Below are 18,899 nucleotides of genomic sequence, written 5' to 3' on the forward strand. Positions count from 1 at the left end.
AAAAAATAACAAAATCTTCTTTTGTTGTGGTTCTGGATGCCTGCAAGGGGAAAACAGTAAGTAAAATATCAAAATACTAAATTTTTCTAAGATATTTTATATGATTACTTTGTTGATTTAGAAACACAAATACTATCTGACTATAACATTGGAAATGTGTACTTATTTTTATAAATCCAGAGAGATTAAAGGAAAAAATTGAGTACAGAAGAGAATTTTGACCAAGTCTGCTATAAGTTATGGTCTATCATATCCAGGTATGATGGTACTTTTACTCTCTATCTGGAAATGTATACACCTCTACTTCAGGGCTAATTTTGCTGGTTTGAATGCAAAGGCAGATAACCCTCCCACCCACCCACCCCGTTTTTTTTTTTAAAGCTACTGTAATCCTCATGCTGTAGATAAAAACTACTTCTTCAAAAGATAACAATTATAAGCAAGAAAAGTAACATGAGTAAAAGAATCAAATCAGATGTTATCAAAACATGATTTTCCCCCCTAAGTAACTAGATTCAAGAGGGCAATGTGAAAAGAAAAGAAAAAGACTTCAAGAGTTGCAGGATAAACCTTTCTGTTTTTATACCTATATTCTGAGAATAACACCAGGGCAATAAATGGCACAAAGGTACAGTGGGCTAAGACTAAGAAATCCGGGACTTGACTGTCACCTCTGCACTTAACAGCTGTGTGAATTTGGACAAGTTATTTTTTTGAGACAGCTTCCCCAACATTCTGAAGAAATTCTCCTAAAGATAGCAGGAATTTTGTCCGTGCTTGAGTTTACCTCTCAGGCAGTCTCAAAGGACTTCAGTTTTGTGCAATAAAAAGTGGGATACAGAATCAGTGCAGGACTGAAAGAGGGGCAAGAACAGTGTAAGCACTTGAGAAAAATAAAACTAACAATTAAAAGTACATCCAGTATGAGGTAGAGATACATATTATATGGCACCCAAGTGTGGTGAGGGAGGGGAGCTCTACATCAGCCTGAGTAAAGATATGGAGGCCACAGTTCCTTTTGGGAAACAAAAACAAGTTTGTGATTCTGGAGATTAAAGCCTGAAGCAATGAGGGGCAGAAAACTAGTACGTAAAGTAGGCAGAAGTCTGGTTTTCAAGGGCCCTAACATCCTCAGAGAGATCTGTGATTGGAACATCACAGGCAAGCCACATCTCAGCCCTTGACATCCTTTAGGTGCAACCTTTTGGCTCAGATGCTGCAGAAATAAGAAAAACAAACATGATGTATCCAGGAAACTACCCTGGATACAGGTAATTAACCTGGTCCAGACCCTTGCACTCTAGCCCTGCTGTGTAACAGAGGGAAAGTATCCGAGCATCAAGGGCAAGGCAGGGACATGCTCATGGAGTGGGTAGGAGTGAGGCTGGACTTCGGGGCCAGAAGAAATTCTGCAAGCCTGCCCACTGAGAAAACTGGCTTGACGATGACACCTCTCCACTTAGGAATGTAATATCCAAGCAGAGAATTCCAATAATCCTAGGAAAAAGGCCTAAAGTGAGCAGGGAGGGACATCTTATCTATCTATTTTCAATTCCAGTTCCTTGTTTAGGACTCAACACATTGTGGGCACCTACAAAGGCAGCACTGAGTGTCATCGACTAAATCTTGACCCAGCTCTGCTCCCAATTCACAACGTAACTCAAGATGAGTTAACGTGACTTTTTTTTGAACTTCATTTTTCCTCTGTAAAGTGGGAATGATACTAGCTAGCATCTGCCTTTAGGGGTTATTTCAAGATTCAATGAGATAATGCTTATGAATACACCATGTGATATCTAATATAAATTATCTGAAGGCTGCTTTTATGCTTCTATTCTCAAATAAACACAAATATTACTATTTTGGCGTTTGAAATGCAGTACAAAATTCCTCATTAACATTCTTCTATTCATTTAGTAAGTAATCCAAATTGTAAGAACAAGCATCTTTTCTGTACATGATTAAAGCTATTTTCATTTTGAAAGAAAAAAATTCAACTGCTCCCCATAGACATTACTGGTTTTCCTTAGAGAAAACGGGCTGCTCATTTTAACTGTATGCAGTGGGAAGCTAATAAAGTGTTTTATGCTGTAGAACAGACTTACAATTTGTTCAACAGTTTACTGTGGAAGGGAACGATAGTTCAAACAAAAGATAAAGGCTTAAACAAACATAGTATTTTAGAAATTTTTGTGAAATAAAATAAGCAGAATTGTTTGTGGGGAATGAGGGAACAGAATGAGGGAAGGGGTCAAAGACACAATTCCAGCTTGAGTGACCAGGTATTCCATGATGCCACCAATTGAGATCAATGATACAAATGTATTCACAGGGAGATACTGTGTGTAGCTTTTGGCATACAGATTTGAAGTGCCTGTGGGAAATGTGGAAATGGCCAACTGCCAACTGGATATAGAGTCTGAAAGGTGCAGTATAGACAGGAAGTTTGGGGAGTCATCATATATAGTTGGTTGTTGACATCATGAAAGTAGATTAGATCACACACTGAAACTATGTCAAGTGAGGAGAGCAACAGGTCAAGAAAAAATTTTAGGGGTACCCACATTTCAGAGGTAGGAGAGCCATGGAAGATGAGCCCATGAAAGGCACAAAGAATGAATTAATAACAGATGGAGCACTGAAGAGTATTTTGTCTCTGAAGAAAAGTAGTTTCAAAAAGTGCCCAACAGTGCTAAATTCAGCAAAAAGGTTCAATAAAGGAAATCCTGGGAAGAAAGCGGCAGGGTGGAAATGATCTTCTCAAACTGCTACATAAAAATACAGCAACATAACAGGGTGACAAAGCTTACCCATGGACACCAAAATACAAGGGTGAGGGCCAACCACCAGGAGACACAAAAGCCAAGTATTACCAATCTGTATAGGGGCAAATGGTGAGAAACCATGGAGAGACGGGCCTGAAAGAGCAGAACCTCAAAAAGCCAAGAGGTACTCCCTAAAAGCCTGGCAGACCAGCATGAAGAAGAATGGCCCAGAAGCTGCAGTGGGCTTGTCTTCATCCAGGATGGGACAGGATGGGGGAGAGGGGGCTGAACAGGAGCCCAAGAAAACGTCTACAGAGGCTCCAGAGTCCAGCTCCTGACTTTCAAATCTAACTCTCCACTGTTCTCCCCAGCACAGGGCCCACTGAGAAGACACTTGTTAGGACCACATCATGACTGAGCAGAAGAGGAAAGCTAACGTCATGGAAGAGAAGATCTAAATAGAAGCAGTGCAAGAAAACAGAAAATCTCAGGGAGCCAGCCACCTTTTCTGAGCATTACACCTAACAACAGGAGAGGGAGCACTGTGAGCTTCCGTCTAGATGTTCAGAAGAACTACATTCACAAACACGCAATTTCTGTAAGAAAATGTGGAGATTAAATACGGAAACGACACCCCTACAGGCACTCAAAATTGAGAAACACATACTCAAAAACCAGATGAAAACGCTGCTGCACTATTTTGAAACAGTCTAAAAGACTTTAGGGAAAAACTAAGAAATGTGATGACAGAGCTCAGGAAAGTGGCCACATGGCCCGACTGAGTATATGACGAGATCACAGAGAACTAGGATGAGTAATAGGACAGCAAAAGGGTACAAAACTACCCTGCTTCAGTAATCATGATGGACAGTATCAGTATTACCACTGAGTGTGTCATGTAGCATCCAGCAAAGGAATAATGATGGAATGTTCTAATTGTATCTTCCTGTTTATCCCCGGAAACCAGAATTCTTAGTTATGGACAAAAGTATCTACTGATATAACGATAAGAAACCCTATAGGCCTGAATTTGAATTGGAAATCTCTGCATGAACTCGTGAGATACCCTGCCTCTTACCTATCTATCTACATACACGTATACGCATATTTTTGAATATAAACATTTACTTACTGCCTAGAAACAACGGCCAGTTCTAACAAATACCCCTATTGCCCAGATCATGGACTTGATTTCCCTGGAAGCCAGGGCTCCATGGGGAAGGATTCCGAGTGTGGGACAAGACCATACAAGATAAACCTACAACATTTTGATACACCAGTTGTAAGGATGCTATCAAAGACTACTAGTGTTGTGTTGACAGGATTCAGAGGCCAGACTGAAGAGGTGCCATTGGTCAGAAATGGGACAATACGAGTTGCAATAAGGTAAATACTGTAATGAAAGGAATCTGTCAAGTATGTTTAAGTCTATGAGTTTATACTGTAATTCAAAAAAATAACTGGTCACCTGTGGATGATAAGGAACCAATTCATTATCTTGAAAACTGTGTGTATAACATGAAGGAGAATTTACCTTTGTTTCCCTGTCTGAACTGTACCACTGAGTAACTAAATAGCATATGAGCGAAAGGCTTTCCTGATAAATTATTCTAAAAGAATGAAATAAGAACCTTGCAACTCCAAGGGATTAACGCCTCTATGCCTTAAGTATCATCAAAAAAGCAAGAACTGGACATCATCAGCCTCCTGACGAAGGAACACAACAGTACATACATCTTGCCAAAGGTTTTGAATCAGAGTCTGATTAAGCCTCAGATTCTTGCTGCCAATGTGCAAAAACACACTGAATTGTACTATGAGTACACAATCAGCAAAATCCACTGTGAGAAATTGTTCCAGTCAAATGACCCAGATTCCCCAACAAATAAATGGTAGGAAAAAGACAGGGATTGGGCACGGGTGTGGGAGCCTGTACAGGAAACGAGCCTCAGAAGACACATAATATTTAAAGTGAGGCAGGGGTTAAAGTCTAGGGATACACATTTGACTGACAAAACTAAAGACAAGGAAGCAGTAATCCTTGGAAGGTAGGATGGTGGTTACTTTGGAGGGACAGACGGAAGGACTGTGGCTGGGCACATGGGACTGGAGGAGCTTCTGGGGTAGCCGGTAAAGTTCATGTCTTCAACTGAGATGTGGTTTAAAAGTTACTTGCCTTAGAATAATTCACAAAACTACATTTCCCCCAAAGAAGAGCAGTTTAGGATACAAATTTCATCTAGGTCAGCCAGTTAGGTAGGATTTGGTGATCTGAGTGGGAGCTGTTTCAAGAAAGAGTGGGGATGGAAGTCAGATTGCACAACTTGAGAAGTGAGAGGCAGGCTTTGGAGTGGACTCAGGAGTCCCAATGTCTCACGTGAGAAGATCTAGAAAGATTCACACCTTTGAAACAAGGTTACTCTTGGGAAATGGGAGTTTAAGGAAAGTGAGGAGAACCCTTTATTTTATACCTCATATACTTGGGCAATATTTTACTTTTCAACGTTTGTGTTACTTTTGTTAGTTATTTTAAATTCGTAAATGTCTAATTTTTAAAGGGGCTTCATTATAAAAATAGGAACCCCTGGGGGAGAAGAGACACATCAAAGGAGTTCTAAATAATTTCTGCAGAGGAGTTTAATTTACCGAGGTACTTACTCCACATTTGGGGAGGGACGTCTAACAACGGACTCTTCAGGTGTGGGCTGTGCACAGCGACTTCTCTCCAAAGAGGGGAGTGTGGGAAGGGGGGAGAGAGTGACTTCCAGGGGAGAAACCACACAGACACTACCTCAGGCAGGTATGCAAGGTCAACACCAACAGTGGTAAACCATATTCATAATGTGAGGACAGTGGAGCTTTCCCTCTGTACTCTTCCTCCCCAAAACTAGTAACCCCAGTCTGCTCAAATTCCAGGAGAGGGACATTCTGTAATATATCTGACAAGCACTCCTCAAAACTGTCAAGGTCATCGAAAACAAGGGCAGTCTAAGAAATCACGGACAACAAAAGCCAAGAGGGCATGACAATAAAATAATGGGCCTCCTGGATGGGATCTTGAAACATAAAAAGGACATTAGGTAAACACTAAGGATAATAGATTTTAGTTAATAATAATGTGTCAATAGTGGTTCATTGATTATATTGAATGCAGCATACTAATGTAAGATTAATAATAAGGGAAACTGGGTATAGGCCATAAGGGAACTCTGTACTTCTCAATTTTTAGGTGAAGCTAAAACTATTCCAAAAAATAAAGTCTATTTGGAAATTTTTTAAAAAACAGAAACCCTAAAGGTAGCAGTATCTTTACCAAGTGCAAGTGAAGGTGGGCTAACTTTCTTATAGTAAGTAAAGCCAAGTAAATAGCTTCCGTTTCTTTTTCTCACACAGAAAGGTTGGACCAGTCAACAGACCACCTAGAAAACTCTCACAGACCAGAGATCTAGTGACCACACTCCAAACCAAACCATGACTGGCAGAGTATACTATTTTCAGACATTCCTCAGCACAACAAAACAGGGAGCAAAAAATATGTTATTCATGTGAATCTGAAAATATGTATGGCAAGCTGAGGAGAGAATGTTCTTGGATAAAACACACCGGGTGCCAGCCATCAGAACTGCAATAGTCTAAGCAAAATGTGCATTTATAAAACATTTTCAGGGAGGTCTCATTTCTAAACATACAACTGGATACAAGAGGCAAAAATTCCTTCTATATCATCTCCTCCATCACTCCCATGCGGCGGAGAGTCACCTTGCTCCTTCGTCATGCACCTGCTATAGTCTAGCTAGTAGGTGCACACTCTTTCAGCCCCTGAGTGTGTGATCACCACCATTCTGGATCTATTCTCATGGCAGAGTCACTTCACAAATGTATATTGTATTTCAACTGAAAAGCAAATTCCTTAAGAGTGAGGAAGGGGATATGGGCTGAGAACTAACATTTACTGTTCTGTGTCTCATGTATGAGACGCGGTCCGATTCTATACAAATGTCTCATAAAACCCTCTCACTGAATCCTCACGGACATCCACATGGTAGGTATTACTAAAACTATTTTACAGATGATGCATATGAAGGTCAGAAAGGCAAAGCAACTTGGTAAGACGTTAAACTCAGCAACCCGTCAAGACCCAACTGAATGGAGCCACCGGGGCCCATGTCTTCTCTACGACTGCCTGTTTCTCCACCCTCAGCAGTGTTCCCAGTGCTACAAGCAGACAAGTCATTCTGGTGCTCTTCTGACACGAACCAAGCTGAAGGATCAATAAGTGGGTAGTCTCATGATCATACTTTGTTAATAATATTTTATGACCAAAGCCTGGCCCTGTCTGTGGCTCTTAAGGAAATAAAAGGAAAATAAAGAAATTTGTGAACAAGTATTACTATCACAGGTATATCACCCTCTGCAACACTAACCAGAATACTAGGAATTTTCTAACATGGGACCAGGGGGGAAAAAAGATTTCAGATTGTAAATGATTTATTAAATTGACTTGGGAGGCTATATTAAATAATGGTAACCATGGGACTGTATTTATTTTATATCCTTTTCCCTGAACAGGAGGAAGAGGTTTGATAAACATCTTATTGTACTGCCTATCACTTATTGCACCCTTTGGAACCATATGCATACCGTATGAATCAGCAGAATTTCTGCTCCTGAGAGAATCTATAACTGTTAGCTGAAAAAAAGAAGTGTTCAGGTTTATGTTATTTTCCTTTTAAGAGGTTTATAATTTATATTGCCTGAAACTTCAAAAAAAAAAAAAAAAACATGATTCTTTTTGCTTCAAATGATTCAGGAGACTCAAAAATTTATTGTAGTTAATTTCAAACTGAAGTCAGTATTAAAATCCCTAAACTGCTTTTCATACCCCTTTACTGATACCTTAGTTACATTTCCATGGCAGTATTTAGAAATGCTAACCATGAATTTCCTTGTGTATCATTTTCATGCTATAAAAATAAAATGAGAGGGACTAAGTGGTTAAGTGTTGATTATTATCAAAGTCCTGAACTTAATTTTCAATAGTGAGCTTGGTAGGGCTTACTATGTTATTACAAATGATTCAATAAACTCTCTAAGTGAATAAATGCAGGTTATAGATGGACCAATGATGAGCTATATATGAATTACGGGTTAAGATTAATCAAATGTCCGAGTCCAAATTTTTTAAAAGGCCAGAAAAAAATTAAGCAATTCATTAAACAGAAGGTAGAAAAGGAGACAAAAAAAACATGTAAACCACAAAATAGAATTAGAAAGCTCAAAAAGCACAGAGTACATGGGCTAAAATGTTTTAAATGGAGAAGATAGTGGTTCTGGTTCAAAAACACACCAACCGATAATGCACAGAAGTACTGGCTAGTAACCGTTACCTAATTCACTAATATCAAACTCACCGTCATTTATTATCCAGAGAATCGCTGACACGCCAATTACTTACATTAGTGTGGCTCCTTTAGTGTCGTCCTATATAACATCTTAAGTTCTCTTCCAGCATTTTAAAGATTTTATTTATTTATTTATTTATTTATTTATTTATTTATTTATTTATTTATTTCAGAGAGAGAGAGAGAGGGAGAGAGAGAATGTATGCACAAGCATAAGTGGGGGTGGAGCAGGGTGCCCAATGTAGGGCTCGATTCCAGTACCCTGGGATCACGACCTCAGTCGAATGCAGACACTTAACCAACTGAGCCACCCGGGAACCCCCTTCATGTTTTCTTAGCACAATTTCAAATTCTGTACTCCCTGCACTTTTAAGTGGCCTTTCAATTAAAAATTTCAGAGCCACTGAAATATTACTCTTAGAGCATACTTAGTACTGCTTTCATGAAGACATCTAGGATGCTTAATAAATCATATTGAGTGACAACAGCAAAGAAGGAAATTCCAGGCCTGCTTGATATTCATGACCTGTCTATAAGAAAAGATGAATTCTTTGCAATCCAGCTACTAACCAGGTTTCTGCCCAAGAAACCCTTTGATAATTCTGATATTGAAATGCATTGGTTATGTTTTTAAAGCAAACAAATATATGTTTAGAGAAGTTGTGAGAAATAGACATTTCTAAGGTCAAAGACACTGACATTAGGGAATGAGGGGTTTACAGAGACAGACCTCACACGGGCTATAAGGAGGAAGATCTCCTCAAAGGTACCACAGGCTACAGATACAAAATCTCAATGGTGAGGAAGAGACGGAATTTTAAGTAGTTGCTACAGGAAGTTGGGATAACTAAGATACATCTGTAGATTTCTAAGTCCTGCTGTTAATAATATAAAAGTGGGCCCGGAAAGGAGGAGAAACAATGAACTTCCATTAACAAGCCCCTACAAACAGCATTTCACTCAGTTCCAGAACATTTACCCAAGGCACATTCTGTGTGAAGCACTGGTGATACCAGTTCTTGTCAGTTTTGTCATTATTAAATCCCCAAGACCTACAGCAGAGAAGTGCTAACCTGACAAGCAAAGTCAACTTCCCAAGCCACTCAACTCAGAAAACTCTGGTACCTACCTATCTGAACTTCCATACCTACACAGCTACCAACAAGCACAGGTACAGTGCTGCATTCTCAGCATGTTAATGACAGCACCAACCCTCTGTGAGAGGGCCCACTGCACCCAAGACGCAGAGTGTCTGAGGATACACTAACCCATAGTAAGTCTCCACGACGTAGGGCCAGTTTTTACCCGGTTTTTCAAATGAGGCAACACTGATAGCAGATTGTAAAACAACTATTCCAAATCTAAAGCGAGTCAATGAAAGAAATGGGTAGCATCCCAAGATGCTATTGAAGTGGAACAGGAGATTACAAGAAATGAATTACAAGAAACTGGAAACTTGGGGCATTGCTGGTGGAAGATAGAAAGGTGCAAATATAAAGGTACAAGGAAATGAATTGGAACTTTTCCATTTTTACAAGAAAATATACTGTGTACCTGCATGAGAGACCACAAATTACTATGTATCTCTTAGAACCTTAGTGAACCTAAAGGATCAACATGTAAAATCATGCAGGGAGGAAGGAACTCTGTAATGTTTGACTACTGAGCCTGATTTGCTATTATTTTTTAATCAAAAATGCTGCCATGGCCAAACAATAAACATTTCCACTCATGATTTAAAAAATGGAGATAAATCTGCAAAACACTAAAAAATATTACTCACTCACTGTTCCTGGTATCATCCAACTCACATTTATAACACAGAGGAGAGGCAGAGAGTGACCCCGATTTTCCTTTATGTTGCAAAGATTTTCTAATTTATTTAATGTCCCGTTCCCATATGATACATCTATGGGAAGTCTTCTCTCTGGGATCCCATTCTGTTCTCCCCTACTTAAACTTTAGAAAGGAAATAGATGCCCCATCAGACAACCCTGACTGTGCCATGGCTCTGACTGGTGACGCCAGTGTAAGTTTGCTGGCTTAAAGGTTAGACTGATTTGAAAATAATATTAGAATATCTTGATTGCATTTCTAGAATTTATATGCTGGCACAGCGTTTTATACAATTCAGTTAGGAAAATTAAGATTAAAAACGCATTAAAATACTTACAAACGTATGAGTAAAAACAAACAAAGAAGTCACAAACCTTCTTGTGAAGACACAATGGGTGGCATGTAATCAGGAATGTATTCTTTTCTTTCCTCTGCATCTTTACTTCCAGGTTGAGGAAACTGAAGAACATTGTTCTTACTAACAGGAAATGAAGGAATTTGATGTGGGAAAGTCACAGGTTCAATATTGTGAATATAGTCTTCTAATTCATGAAGACTAACCCCCATAAGCTGGAAAGCTTCACCAACATCATCCAAAATTGGGTCTGTTCGGCCATCTGAAACAAAAGTCAAAAGCCAAGCAAATTATTTTAAGGAAGTCCCATAAATACTTTTTTAAAATATGAAGAAACATTAGGTTCACATGTAGTTCAGAATCTAATATAATAATTATACATACTTCAGACCAAGTTATTTGGAAGAATTCAATGGATTTTAAATAAAACATCATACTATTTAAATATTAGAAAGCAGATTCCTGAAGTCGATTTGAAACATGATCTGAGAACCAGACAATTCACACTAACAATCAGCTAGTGCTGAGTACATATCAGAAGTAGTTTATGGACGGACAGTGACCAACAAAAGGTAAATGCCCAGTAAATATAACTATTACTGTTCTTTATCAAATAACCAGAAGGCTGTGCTAAGTAAATGTCCATTACATTTTTACCATTGTTCAATGGTGTAGCTCTGAAACCCAAAACAGTGGCTGGCATGTAGTTGGCACTCAACAAATACTGGTTGAACAACCCCCCGTACTTCTTCCCCTGCCATCCCAGATTTCACTTTGTCTGGTTTCAGTTATGAGCAGTCAACGTGGTGAAGCAGCAGACAGCTGTCCTTCTGACTTATCAGAGGGTCAACAGTAGCCTAACCCTAAGTCACAATGCCTACGTCATTCATCTCCTCATGCAGGAATTTTGTCATCTCACATCGTCACAAGGATGAGAGCAGCATATTAAGATACTACTTTGAGAGGGAGAAAAAGTGATATTCACATAACTTTTATTACAATGTCCTGTTATAACTGTTCTGTTTATTATTAGTTATTGTTGTTACTCTCTTAATGTGCCTAATTTACTAATTAAACTTCATCATAGCTTTCTATGTATACAGTTCAGTACTATTCGTGGTTTAAGGCATCCACTGGGGGGGGGGTGTCTTCAAATATACCCTCATGAATGAGGGGAGACTACTGTATGCCACTGAATCAATTTTTAATTTAAATTCAATTAATTAACATATATTATTGGTTTCAGAGATAGAGCTCAGTGATTCACCAGTTTTATATAATACCCAGTGCTCATTACATCATGTGCCCTCCTTAACACTCATCATCAGTTACCCCATCCCCACTCCCCTCCCTTCCGTGACCCTGTTTGTTTCCTATGATTAAGTGAATCACTTTTTAAATCCAAGAAAGTCTACAGAAAACACTTAAATCAGAAAGATAATTTACACACAAATTTTAAATGTCATTAGAAGATACCATATAAAATGGATAGATATGAAAGGATACAAAGTTAAGGTGAGATTCTCTTTACAAAGGTGGTGGGGTTTTTGTTTTATTTTTTTTTACACTGAAATCTCCTATGATCACTTCAAACTCATGTCTGAAATTAAATCATGCTGTAAAATGAAAATAACCTAAAGTTTATAAAAATTAGACACATGCTTGCTCACGCCCACATAAAAAAGTTCTGGAAGGATATACATCCAACTGTTAACAGTTTAAGGGGCTGAAAGCTGCGTGCAGAGAAAGGGAAGCAGGAGACTTTTTACTTGTAACTTCAAACACTTTTGTAGTCCCTGAATTTTGCTATAAGTAGGAGTTACTTCTATGATGTATAAAATAACAGAGATAAATAAAATGGATTATTCATTCTTCCTCTTAATGACATGCATATACATTTCAACTCTTTAATTCCCAAGAAAAGCATTACTATTCTCTCAGTCCAGAATAAATGATTGTCTTGAATTCCTCCAAATGCTTTGCAATTTCAATGCAAGACCCTCTGGTTCTCTCCTCTTCCTGCCCATTTCCCGCAACAGATTTCAGAACTTTTTCTTTCCTTCTTTTCCAACTGTCACTCTCCCAATTCATTTTCTGGGTATATCCTCACATGAGTCTCTCTTGTATTCCGTGAGAGCGTGATTTTCTTAAGATATCACTTTCACCCCACTGTCTCCCTCCTTAGAAGCATGCAGTGTTTCTGACCATGCTGTCTTTCCTATAAGGCCTTCCCAAACCTGACTTTACTCCACGTTACATTTTCCTATTAACACCTTCCTAATGCACTGGCCACAAGTTGTCAAGCTGGCCACCTCACTGGTACTTCTGGCACACTCAATCCTACTTGGAGATCTTAGGTGATGGTTTTCTCTAGCCTGGCGTCCGCTCCACCTCTATCTATGCAGGCACACTTCACAGTTCAAGGCAAATCTGGTCTTTGCTGTGAAGTCATTCTGCCCCGGCCCATACACCACACCCATCTCTCCTTTACCTTCCTCCTTTTGCATTTACTGCCTGTATCATGCAATTATTAAGCTACAGGTACCAGTCTTTGAGAGTCATTCTGAAATACTGAGCGCCTACTTTCAGTGCACACTCATGTATTTAATACGTAATACAACGCACAGAGAAACATCTGCCCTGAAGGCTTTCACAAATCATTACCTTAGGGAAATTTAAAAATGCATTATCTGTCGAATTAATAGCAACTTCTGATACTTGCTTTACCTTGAGAGCAATTTTCTTAAAAGGAGCATACACCACCAGTTTATTTTGTTGACAGTCTGCACAAGTTGTGGACAGGGACTGTGTCTTAGGACGTTAGTGTCTCCAACACAGTGCTCAGTTCTTTTTTTTAAGATAGATAGATTATTTATTTATTTATTTATTTATTTATTTATGAGAGCACGAGCAGAAGGACAGGGCAGAGGGAGAATCTCAAGCAGAGTTTGCGCTGAGTGTGGCACCCAACAATGGGCTTGATCTCATGACTCTGAGATCATGACCTGAGCCAAAATCAAGAGTTGGGAGTTCAACCAACAGAGTCCCCCAGAAGTCCCAGTGTTCAGTTCTCAGTGCTGCTCAGTGAATGTTGTCAGAACGACAAAGAAGATTTAAAGGAGGAGATTACAAGACTGCACAGTGGTAACCCGAGGTCAAAATTTGAGTTTAAAACTAGAATAGTATAGAAAAAAGAACCTAAAAAAGTCTAATAAGCTAGTAAGTATACCAGGAATCAGCATTTTTATTAAAGTCACAAAACCATGATGGAGAATAATGAACCTGATAGTCACATTCTCACTAAAAGCAAGAAGACTGACTACAGAAATTGGGTAATTTGAAAAGGGATTTAACGTTAACACATAACAATGATTACTTGATGACTTTGAAATAGAGTTACTTGCAGTGCCAGCACATTATTCTGGTTCTGTGTCTAAGGCAGGAAAGGTAACTATGAATTCAGGGGATATCATTACCTAAAAATACAGAACATCTGTCCTTATTTAGGGAACTTGGTAGCAAAAATACAATCTGGACTATGCATAACCATAACAGTATACCCAAGGACCACAAAGAGGGGGAGGGAAAGAAAAGAAGCAAAAACCAAGACGGCAGGGTGCTGGCGGTGTATTCAAGGTAACAATGAATGAGAGTTACTTTGTCGTACCACGTTTAAATTAGAAGTTATCAGTGAAATCAAGCAATCCCAAAATTCACATCTTGGAACTCAAAAACTCAGGTGACTAAACAGCTATTACAGTAGTAGGTTATCAGTTCATTCATTTATTCAGCAAACACCTCCTGGGTGCCAAGTATATTATGGCACCATACTAGGTTACAGAATACAAATATAATAAATTTGTTGCCTGGGGAAAATAAAGGGTGAATGATAGACATGGATGATTACAAAACAAGGTGTTAACGTACGGGAATATGGACAGAATTATGAGAGCAGATGATAGGAGTTGCCCAAATCTTTAAGTGAATCTCAACACAGAAGTAGGACTACTGGTGGATCAGGGGGTGAAGAAAGATACTCTATGAAACGGCACCCATATAGGAACGGATAGTTTAAAAGGTTTTGGAGAAGGCAGGTAGCTCAGCATGGCTGCAATAAGAACAGCAGGAGGGAAGGGAAAGCTCACAAAGAAAACCATGTGTTGTGGAAGAGTTCATATTTTCAGCCTGTAAGCCATGGAGTACAAATTAACATATTTTTAAGAATGATACGATCAAGGGAGCCCCGGTGGCTCAGCGGTTTATCGCTGCCTTCAAGCCCAGGGCATGATCCTGGAGTCCGGGGATGGAGTCCCATGTCAGGCTCCCTGCATGGAGCCTGCTTCTCCCTCTGCCTGTGTCTCTGTCTCTCTCTCTCTGTGTGTCTCTCATGAATAAATAAAATCCTTAAAAAAAAAAAAAAAAGGAAGAAAAGAATGACATGATCAGATGTGCCTTACCGACAGATTATTTTGGCAGCACTGTAGAAGCTGGTATGGAACTGGGGGCCTAAGAAGTAAATGGCATCTGTGGGTCTCAATTTTCAGATCTAGGAATGAGTTTAAAGAAGCAATAATAGGAGCACCTGGGTGGCTCAGTGGTTGAGCATCTGCCTTTGGCTCAGCTCGTCATCCTGAGGTCCTGGAATGGAGTCTCACGTCGGGCTCCCTGCATGGGGTGCTTCTCCCTCTGCCTGTGTCTCTGCCTCTCTCTCTGTGTGTCTCTCATGAATAAATAAAATCTTAGAAAGATTTTAGAGAAGAGTTACTCTAAAGAGTAAAGAGTGAAGAGAAAAAGTCACTCTTTAAGGAAGAAGAAAGAAAAAGAAAGAAGAAATAAAGAAAGAAAGAAAGAAAGAAAGAAGAAAGAAAAAGAAAGAAGAAAGAAAAAGGAAGGAAGGAAGGAAGGAAGAAAGAAAGAAAGAAACAAACAAACAAACACAGGCAATAATTTGTTCACCCAGTTCTCCAGCTTAGGCAACTTAGGAGTATGGACCTCAAATTTCAATGAATGGTAGTTCCCCCATACACACACCCACTTACTTCACATCCCTGGGGTGATGTGTGGTTCCTATCAAATATACTCTGAATTATGAAATGCCATCAGCTGTCGATACTACCAGACCCTCACTTAAAAACCATCAATACAGGGACCCCCAGGAGGTGGGGGGGTGCTCAGCAGTTGAGCATCTGCCTTCAAGCCCAGGGCATGACCCCAGGGTCCTGGGATCCAGTCGTGCACCAGGCTCCCCGCAGGGAGCCTGCTTCTCCCTCTGCCTGTGTCTCTGCCTCTCTCTCTCTGTGTCTCTCATGAATAAATAAAAAATCTTAAAAAAAAAAAAAAAAAGCCCATAAATACTTGCAGCGCAAGCCACCTGCTTTGATAACCGCGGACGCAGAAACCCAAAAAGAGGCAAAACCCCACGGGTATGCGGAAGCCCGTGTGAGCGAGCCGGACAGAGTCGGCCTCCGGGGAGCGAGCGAGCCGCGATGCTCTTGCAGGCTCCGCACGGCGCGGACCGGTCACCGGAGAGAAGAGGCCGCGTCCGCAGCGCGGCAGAGCTGTCAGCGGGTTCTGCGAGGTCTGGGAGCTGAGGGGTGGCCAGGGGGGCCCTGCACGAAGCGGCCGGTAGACGGAGCGCCTGTGACAACTAGTTGTAGTAGTTTGCAGGCACGGGAGCGGGAGGACCCAAGTCGGAGCTGGCGGTGGCTGTGCACGCGCGGGCGGGCAGCGAGGCAGGTTTCCCACCGGGAGGCGAGGCGGGCGGGCGGGCGGGCCGTGCAGCTGCGAGCGGGGCCGGGGGGTCCCGGCGGCGGCGGCAAGTGAGCGGGCGACGCGGGGACGGGGGGGGCTCCCCGGAGTTGCCAGGGGCGGCGGAATCCGGGGGGCGTCCGAGAAAATGCCCGATCTCGGGGTCGAGGAGGAGCAGGAAAAGGAGGAGGGGGAGGGGGAGGAGGGGGAGGGGAGGGGCGGGGGGGACCCGCAGCCTGGAGCCGCCGAGCAGAGCGCGAGGACCCGAGGTGTCACTCGCCGCTGTCCGGGGGCAGCCCTCCCGCTCCCGGCCCGGTACTCACACAGCTCAGAGTACCGGTGGCAGCCCCGTCCCAACTGCTGCAGGTAGCGCTGCAGCACGTCCGTGAGGAGGTGGCAGGCGCTCAGCTGCACCGAGTCCCAGCCCAGCGCCTGGCAGATCTGCGCCACCGAGACCCTCAACAACGACCTGGAGTAACTCTCGCACATCCCGCTCCGTGGACTCCACCGCAGCCCTCGCTGCCACTGTCTCCACCCGCACCGCCTAACCTTAGCACAGCCCTCGATTCATCCTCTAGGGCCCCCGCGGCGGGGAAATCGTGCCCCCCGAGCCCCGGCGACCGCCTCAAAGCGCCAGCAGCACGGAGCGCGCCAGCCTGAGAGCCGCCATTTTGGGCTCGCTCCGCCCCCCGCTGGACGGCCGCCGGGGCCAGGCAGCACTAGCCGAGGGCGGAGCGCGCCCGGGCGGAAGCTCCGCCCTGCCGGGGCAGAGCGATGCTCTCGGTGGCGGCTCTCGGGCCTGGGAGGGCGCCGGAGACGGCGCGGTGCGGGGCGCAGGTGGAGGATGCGCGCGCGCGGAGGCAGGTGCCCGGGGGTCCGTCGGGCGGGCGCTCAGGGGCCGGGGCCCGAGTCCGGCAGCTGCAGCGGGAGCGCGACAGGCCCTGAGTGCGGGGGCGGGATTCGGGCCGCGGGGACGCGCGGGGACGCGCGGGGACGCGCCGAGCCGGCCTCGCCCCCGCCGCCGCCCCGGGTTGCAGAGGTTACGTCACGCCCAGGCCGTTCTGGGTCGGGGCCGCGCGGGGCGGAGCCTGCGGGACCCGGGGAAGGGCCCCCGGACCCGGCCCCCGCCCGGACCCGGCCTCAGGGCGCCCCCCTGCTCCAGCTCTGGGTTCCGCGCACCGCAGTCGGCCCCGCAGGGCAAAGCCAGTACCGGAAGCGGACGGGCAGGCGGAGCTGCTGTCCACGGATCCCCCCAGGCTGCCGAGGACCGGGCGTCGTCGCAAGTATCTCGGGTCGTAAGTGTTGGGTAGAGTCAGCCCGTGGGTGGCCCGCGGCGAGGGCTGAGCTGGGGGTCGCTTAGGCACGCCCCTGGTGCCCCCGCCGACTCAGGAGCCTGCCTGCCTGCTTCCTGCCCACCTGCCCGTCTGCCCACCTGCCCGTCTGCCTGCTTGCTTCCTTCCTTCCTCCTTGCCTCCCTGCCTTTCTTCCTGCCTTCTTGTCTGCCAGCTTGCTTGCTTTCTTCCTTCTTGCTTCCTTTCTTCCTTCCTTCCTTCTTGCCAGCTTCCTTCCTTCCTTCCTTCCTTCCTTCCTTCCTGCTTGCTTCCTTCCTTCCTGCTTGTTTCCCTGCCTTCCTTCGTTCTTGCTTCCTTCTTCTTTCCTTCCTGCCTTCCTTCCTTCCTTTCTTCCTGCCTTCCTTCTTGCTTCCTTCTTTCCTTCCTGCCTTCCTTCTTGCTTCCTTTCTTCCTTCCTTCTTGCCAGCTTGCTTGCTTCCTTCCTTTCTTCCTGCCTTCCTTCCTGCTTGCTTCCCTGCCTTCCTTCCTTCTTGCTTCCTTTTCTTTCCTTCCTTCCTGCCTTCCCTCTTTCCTTCCTTCCTTCCTTCCTTCCTTCCTTCCTTCCCTCCTTCCCTCCTTCCCTCCCGTCATCTCTCTCCTCTGCATTTCTCTGTCCGTTTCTCTGTTCTTATACTTGGCACAGCGCGTTTGGTATTTGAGTTTATGTGCCTTTCCCAGCAAATGGTGTTTCTGAGTAGATCTGCATCTTCCCCACAGGAGGTATTCCAGAACTGTGAACATAATAGACACTCAATTTTTAAAAGCCTTAAAACACAGGAGAAAGCTGTGTTAAAGCACAGTGTGCTTTAGCCAAATGACCATTCTGCAGAGATGGTGCTCGGTGGCAGGGTGCCTGTAATATTTTCTTTGCTGACACTTGGGCTCCCAAGATTATCAGGGACCTTTGGGATGCTAACTGTATAGGACACTTTGAAGTCCTAGCCTTACCTGACCATTTTGTAGCCATTTGATAGTGTTGAACGCCTATTTTCTTATTTTTTGAAATATCTTTTTTTTTTTTTTTTTTGAGAGAGAGATTTTGAAAATCTCTCCTACCTTGGATCTCACAAAGCCGTGTTCTCTTGCTGTACCTTCAGTACTTCTGGAGGCTCCTTCTAATATCTATATTAGACTCCTCTTTGTTTGCCTCTGTGTGTGTGTTCAACTGCTTAATCTTTTATTCCAGAAAATTTCAAACCTACAGCAAAGTTGAAGTAGAAAAGTGTGAGCACAGGCATCTATACCTCATCTAGATCTGTCAGTTGTTAATGCTTTGTAACATTTACTACGTACGTATACACATACACTTCTTTTCAGAACAGTTTGAAAATAAGTTGCAAACTTCATCACACATAACTCACAAATACTTCAGCTTGTATCTCCTCAAAGAAGGACATTCAGAGGTTCAGTTCCCCCAGGAAGTCGTTTCTGGGATGGAGCTCAGCCTGCAGGAGGTTTTTAA

General features: G+C 43.1%; 1 protein-coding gene across 2 annotated transcripts in view; it reads right to left on the reverse strand.

The window, feature by feature from the left end:
• TAF3 (TATA-box binding protein associated factor 3) overlaps window positions 1–16,802 on the reverse strand; it is a 178,698-nt gene extending 161,896 nt beyond the window's left edge. Inside the window, exons 1-2 of one of the 2 annotated variants that reach the window (XM_026016693.2) lie at window positions 16,430–16,802; window positions 10,378–10,620 (exon numbers count right to left, since the gene is read on the reverse strand). In XM_026016693.2, the coding sequence (XP_025872478.1) occupies window positions 10,378–10,620; window positions 16,430–16,595 (409 nt within the window). In that variant the 5' untranslated portion in view covers window positions 16,596–16,802. The remainder of the gene's footprint in view (window positions 1–10,377; window positions 10,621–16,429) is intronic. The other variant, XM_072749592.1, reaches the window with a different exon arrangement.
• Window positions 16,803–18,899: the final 2,097 nt, after the last annotated feature.

This window comes from Vulpes vulpes, chromosome 2 (genome assembly GCF_048418805.1).
Source record: "Vulpes vulpes isolate BD-2025 chromosome 2, VulVul3, whole genome shotgun sequence".
NCBI lineage: Eukaryota > Metazoa > Chordata > Mammalia > Carnivora > Canidae > Vulpes > Vulpes vulpes.